We start from the raw sequence: 6,000 nt of genomic DNA, 5'->3' as shown, positions 1-6,000 counted from the left end.
TGTTGACAAATGGGATCTTCAGGCGTAGTATGTTGCGTTTGCTGTCGCGTTTTTAAAAATAATAAGAAAGAATGAAAAAGAAACACCCAAAAAAAAATAACACAAAGACAGAACAAAACTGAATAAACAAAAAGAAAATCAATGAAATAATGCGACATAAATAACAATGAAGAAAAAAAAACCTTTTTTGTTAACTATTATACATATATAGATTTGATTTTATATATATACCTATATATCATTCTCATTACAAAGCATATATAGAATAAAAATAAACTGATTCTAAAGGAAATGCTGGAAGCTTTAAATGTTTTGTGTCTTTTGGGAAAGAAACGAAAAAATCCAGCCTGTAACAAGCATAACCGTTGTAAGCAGACACGTGTTTTTAAATGCAAATTTTAAATTGTTGTAACGTATTTCATCGTTTTGCCACTAGATGGCGCACAATGCGAAATTGTCAACATTTGAGTTAAAATGTAAACAAACGATTTTCAACTCATTTCCACAACAAAAATCGTAGCTCAAGCAGGAATATGGAAAGAAACGAGGTATTAAAACATTTAGGCTTACATTTCATAAGGCTTCCATTTGAAAGACATTCGTTCTTTGCAGTTACCAATTTCTTCCTCGATCAAATCAGTGCAATTTCGTCAAAAGTTAACGCCTAAAATGTGGAAGCGTGACGAGGTGCTGTTGTTGCTCGACATCTACGAAGCTACATTTCTTCAATCAAATAACGAAAGTGATGACGAGCTGTGGAACACGGTTTCGCTAAAGCTGAGCGAAATTGAAATCCATGCGTCTCCAGCTCACTGTAAAAGTAAATGGAATTTATTGCACAAGGCGTATCTTGCTAACCCTGACGGCCAAGGTACCTTCTTCAAGAAAGTGAAGCAAATTATAGAAGCTTTTGCTAAAATAGAAGAAATTGACGAAACAACAGGAAAAGAAGCGTTTAAGGAAGAAAGACTTGAAACTGTTAGCGAGGAAGAAGTCGAACCCACACAAATAAATTCCACGTCTATTACAGTGGAAAGAGTCACAGAATCGCCGAACATAGCTGAACCAGACGGCATCAACACAATACTCGAAACATTATGTAGGAAGATCGATGTCCTTACTGAGGCACAGTACAGACAAGAAGCACGATTAGAGGAGGTTTATCAAATGCAAAGAGCTAATCAAGATCATTTATTGGACATAAAAAAACATCTAAAGATAATTTAAGATAATACGTTGTGAACGTAAAGCTAATATTAACATCACATCTGATCGTACGGTTCGTCCTTGAAGTAAAGCGTATTTCCATCGGACTGATAAATGACCTCCGTATTGTCAATAACGTTCGGAAGTACCTGAGTCGTTAAAGAATCTGTTCCATGTAAGAAAAGGGATTAGAAACGTTTGCCGAATGGTTAATACCTGATTGCGTTAATGTCTTACCCGATCCCTGTCGGCTAGACTCTCCTATTTGCAGTGGATCGTGGGATTCATCCGAATGTTGACGCTCGGATACCATATTCTAGAAAAAAGAAGATAGAATAAACGTACAAAGATGAAACTCTCGCGAAGTTCTACGTGTAAGTCAGCGGCTCCGAGACATACATCCTTGTACTTGCTCAGGTAAAGTTTCAATGGCTCAATGTAGTTTTCGAAACCAAGCGCATACATGGCACACAGAATGTCCTCTCCGTTAATGGTTTTCCGCTTTTCCATGTGGCACCGGTCGCTCGCCTCGGATGTGATGAACGATATAAACTCGGACACACACTCCTGGATGCATTCGCGTGCTTCTTTGGCAATTTTCCCATTGGATGGCACTGATTTCTTCATGATTTTGGTAATGTTTGCAATCGGCAGGAACCGGTCCTGCTCCCGTAGCGGTGTTCCAACCTTCAACAGTTGCTCGCCACCAGAATCCTCCGAATGGGTACCGTCTGTAAGTACGACGAAGAACGAAGACGTTAGTTTGAAAGGCGTCGCTTTAAATGTGATTCATCTTACCCAAATCGTCTTGCATTTTTGTGGTTTTTTAATGAAATTCGAAGAGAAACAATACGAAATCCTGTGCAGAAAACTTCTGGCAGAAATGTTTACGACGCTGTTCGTAGCAAAAAGTCACAACAAAGCTTGCAATAACATTACTTTGACAGCAAAATCGATAAGAAACGACCGTTTGGAATAACCTGGAAAAACATCGTTCCCTTGGGGGTTTGCCTCAAAAAACAACACACAGAAATCACTAAATAAGCATAATTTTCTCGTTCTTTATTTTTGAATTAGATTTGCATATTGTTTTATCAATAGATTTCTTTCAGTATGAAAAGTTTCCGCACACCATAAACTTATCGTGACTTCACTATCGTTTAAAGTACTGAAGTGACAGTAATAAATGCTGTGTGATAATGACAGCACATGAAACCAACACATGCACACACACCACCCGACCGTATGACAAACTCTTCATTTGCAAAACAAGTAAAGGAGAACGAGAAAACGCAGAACAGTAGAAAAACCCGCGTGGAATGGCGTCCGTCGAAACAAAACCAAAATCTGTTGAACCGGCAGCGGCAGATGTCGACGATAAGGAAGATGTTGATGATGAGGTAGTGGACGAAAATGTGCCAGCCGGAAAAAAGAAGAAAAAGCGCTCCAGGAAACCCAAGAAAACTGGTAAGCGGCAAAGAATTACGTTGTGCTGTGCGGCTGGCTGTGGCCTGTGGTAGGATGGATAGGTTGTAACGGGGTAACTTGGTTGGGCTAGTAATATTGCCGAAAAGTTGTGAACAAAACCAATAACGTTCCGCCGAGTTCAGAAGCGAGCGTTTCTTTGTGTAAACAAAGTTTGAGGTTAGGTGTTCATCGATTTGTTTTTGTCAAAAGCCAAAAGCCTGCTACCCGGAACCGGTCCGTGTTTCTGTGGATTGATTTTGTTCCCTTTTTTTATTGCAGCTGCCGATATCGCGGACGACGATGCATTGCGTGAAGCGTTGGCGGAAAGGCAAGCCGAAGACAGGAAGCAGGTAGCAGCTGCCGAGAAAGCTGCCAAAGAACAGGCCAAGAAGAATCAAAAAGCCGTTGCTCTTGCTGCGGCTCAGGCCCAAGCCGATGGGGAAGGTGCAGAAGAGGAGGAGGGCGACGAAGAGGACGACGGTACGGGTGCAACCGGAGCAGATGGCAAGAAAAAGCGAAAGAAGCGAAACAAGAAGAAGGCTGCGGCGGCAAACACGCTGGTGGCACCGTCGGTACCGATCTCGGAGCAGTTTGCCGACGGAAAGTTTCCCGAGGGACAAATAATGCAGTATCCGGATTCGACCACGGCAAAGGATCGATTTACGAACGAGGAAAAGCGGGCGCTCGATCGGATGCATCTGGACATTTACAACGAGCTCAGGCAGGCCGCCGAAGCACACAGACAAACGCGTCAGTATATTCAAAAGTGGGTTAAACCGGGCATGACGATGATCGAGATTTGTGAGGAGCTGGAAAACACGGCCCGTCGCTTGATCGGGGAAAACGGGCTCGAAGCGGGGCTGGCCTTCCCGACGGGTTGCTCGAGGAATCACTGTGCGGCCCATTACACACCGAACGCTGGTGATCCCACTGTGCTGCTGTATGATGATGTAACCAAGATCGATTTTGGAACGCACATCAAGGGACGCATCATTGACTGTGCGTTCACACTGTCATTTAACCCGAAGTACGATAAGCTGCTGGAAGCGGTGAAGGAAGCGACGGAGACTGGCATCCGGGAGGCAGGCATTGACGTGAGGCTGTGCGATATCGGTGCGGCCATTCAGGAGGTGATGGAATCGTACGAGGTGGAACTGGACGGCAAAACGTACCAGGTAAAAGCCATCCGAAACCTGAACGGTCACTCGATCAGCCCATACCGCATCCATGCTGGCAAGACAGTACCGATCGTGAAGGGTGGCGAAACAACGCGCATGGAGGAGAATGAATTCTACGCAATCGAAACGTTCGGGTCAACCGGACGTGGTCTGGTGCACGACGATATGGACTGTTCGCACTACATGAAGGACTTTGATGCACCGAAATTGCCACTGCGGCTCCAATCGTCCAAGCAGCTGTTGGGTCTTATCAACCGTAACTTCGGTACGTTAGCGTTCTGCAAACGTTGGCTGGATCGGGCCGGTGCCACCAAGTACCAGATGGCACTGAAGGATCTGTGCGACAAGGGCATTGTGGAAGCGTATCCGCCGTTGTGCGACGTGAAGGGAAGCTACACGGCACAGTACGAGCATACGATTATGCTGCGACCCACCTGCAAGGAAGTCGTTTCCCGTGGCGATGATTACTGAACCGGATGCCACAAACCTTTGGAGTAATGGTTGCTTTTTGGTAAAACTTTCTACACTCATCTAGGAACTGCGAAACCGTCTGCATCTCATGCTCAGTTAGCCAGTGTGCCGGATGTCATCATTATGCTGTTGTAATAAAAGCGAAATCATTCTGCTACTAAACAAAAGGTGATGGAAGCAAAATTACGTTACAAAAATGATGACGTGCATGAGTAAAGAAAGAAGGAAAACTGTGGGAACTATGGCGAACAACTTATGCTGTGGATGCCTTAGAACAGCGGTCTCCAAACTACGGCCCGCGAGGCCCTCACGAGAAATCGCGAGATTGGCCCTAAGCTGTGGCTATTCCTCTAAAGGCGACTCGGCATCTAAAAAGTTTGGAGGCCCCTGCCTTAGTAGATCGACCAGAAATGGTGGGAGTACATTATATAATCGATATTTAAGAACCACAACGAATGGCGCCAATTGAGAACACTGTCAAAATTGAGCTAGCTGAAACATTTGAATGAATTCCGTCCAACTCCAGACATATATGATAACTAAGCGCTGCCATTCTGATTTAAAAGATCGCAGCTGGAATTATGAAGAACTTTCAAAATGAATCAGAACTCCTGCGGTCGATGGTGGACGTCAGTATCGGACATCTGAGCATCTATAGCCATTTCAAACCATCCTTGGATGTGTTCGCTTGAAAGACTGCAATCGACAGATGATTGGCAGACAATGGAATTCAATGCATCTACAGTAGATTAAGATCCGAACCTTTGGTTGAAATCCCTGAAAAGTATGTCAGGTAATGCTATTGATTTCAAACCAAATTAGCGATCCTCAGTAATCCTGGAATTTGTTAGTGATAACCGTTTAGTTGGCACTAATTTACACTATTCTATCATCCGACTCTCAGCGCACTTCCGTAAGCACTCCGGACCCAACCGTAATTAATTACGGATGTATCGAGGCAAACAAATTAATAGAATGCAAAAAACCATACCCTTTCGTGATCCTCGCATCCAGTGCTCATTCCACACACACCTCGTCCAGATTCTAGGTGTCTCTAGTCGTGTGCTAGTGTATCGCTGAACATTACTCATCGGCTCGATCGCAATCGAGTGAGGTTAGACGAGTGCTGAAAGTTGTCAATGAAAATTCGCACGTTTGCACGCTGGCCGGATGAAGGAGGTGGAAGAGTTCTTGAACCGGGACAACGACTTAAACCTCCCGTGCTGTGCGACGTGCAACGTGCATGTGTCGTTTGCAGAAACGGTTACGGTGCGAAGGCAACGCAGCTAGTGGGCGGCCAAGAATCGTAGGTACACCATCGTGGCGGAGATGATGGTTGCGCACGCGGCACACGAGTTCGTGTGGGGCCTTTTTGCGATTCGTTTCGCACGCGGTACGTGATTTAAGTAGCAGATAAGTCGCGACCGTTGTTGATTTCTTGCGCGTTTGCCTTCATACGCTCTTCTGCAGCTCCAGTGCCAGTTCCAGAGGTTAGAAAATCGAATGATACAATGGAGGTAGAGTAAAACGGATCGGTGCGAATGGGACACAGACTGTCGGCGTTACGTCAGTACGCTGGCTGGACTTCGGCCATCGTGATTGAACTTCGGAATTCGACTGCTTTTTCCATCCAGAATCGCTGCAATGCTTCGTGCGATCGAACATGGTACAAGTAGTT

The 6,000-nt window shown here is 44.8% G+C and overlaps 3 protein-coding genes across 3 annotated transcripts; 2 read left to right on the top strand and 1 right to left on the bottom strand.

Annotated features, from left to right (window-relative positions):
* The first annotated feature begins 496 nt into the window (after positions 1–496).
* LOC125761205 (uncharacterized) lies at positions 497–1,227 on the top strand. The gene is made up of 2 exons (XM_049422127.1): positions 497–548; positions 613–1,227. Exons 1-2 carry the CDS (start codon positions 534–536, stop codon positions 1,225–1,227), a joined length of 630 nt encoding a protein of 209 aa, XP_049278084.1. The 5' UTR covers positions 497–533.
* On the bottom strand, positions 1,156–2,134 carry LOC125761206 (uncharacterized). The gene is made up of 4 exons (XM_049422128.1): positions 2,005–2,134; positions 1,606–1,937; positions 1,444–1,522; positions 1,156–1,372 (listed from the first exon to the last, which is right to left on the bottom strand). The coding sequence occupies exons 1-4, from the start codon at positions 2,018–2,020 to the stop codon at positions 1,263–1,265; spliced, it is 537 nt and encodes a 178-aa protein (XP_049278085.1). The 5' UTR covers positions 2,021–2,134; the 3' UTR covers positions 1,156–1,262.
* Positions 2,135–2,432: 298 nt separating this feature from the next.
* On the top strand, positions 2,433–4,489 carry LOC125761201 (uncharacterized). Its single transcript, XM_049422121.1, has 2 exons — positions 2,433–2,673; positions 2,953–4,489. The coding sequence occupies exons 1-2, from the start codon at positions 2,526–2,528 to the stop codon at positions 4,320–4,322; spliced, it is 1,518 nt and encodes a 505-aa protein (XP_049278078.1). The 5' UTR covers positions 2,433–2,525; the 3' UTR covers positions 4,323–4,489.
* The last annotated feature ends 1,511 nt before the right edge of the window (positions 4,490–6,000 follow it).

Source organism: Anopheles funestus, chromosome 2RL (genome assembly GCF_943734845.2).
Source record: "Anopheles funestus chromosome 2RL, idAnoFuneDA-416_04, whole genome shotgun sequence".
Taxonomy (NCBI): Eukaryota; Metazoa; Arthropoda; class Insecta; order Diptera; family Culicidae; genus Anopheles; species Anopheles funestus.
This window is presented reverse-complemented; position numbering and strand designations above follow the sequence as displayed.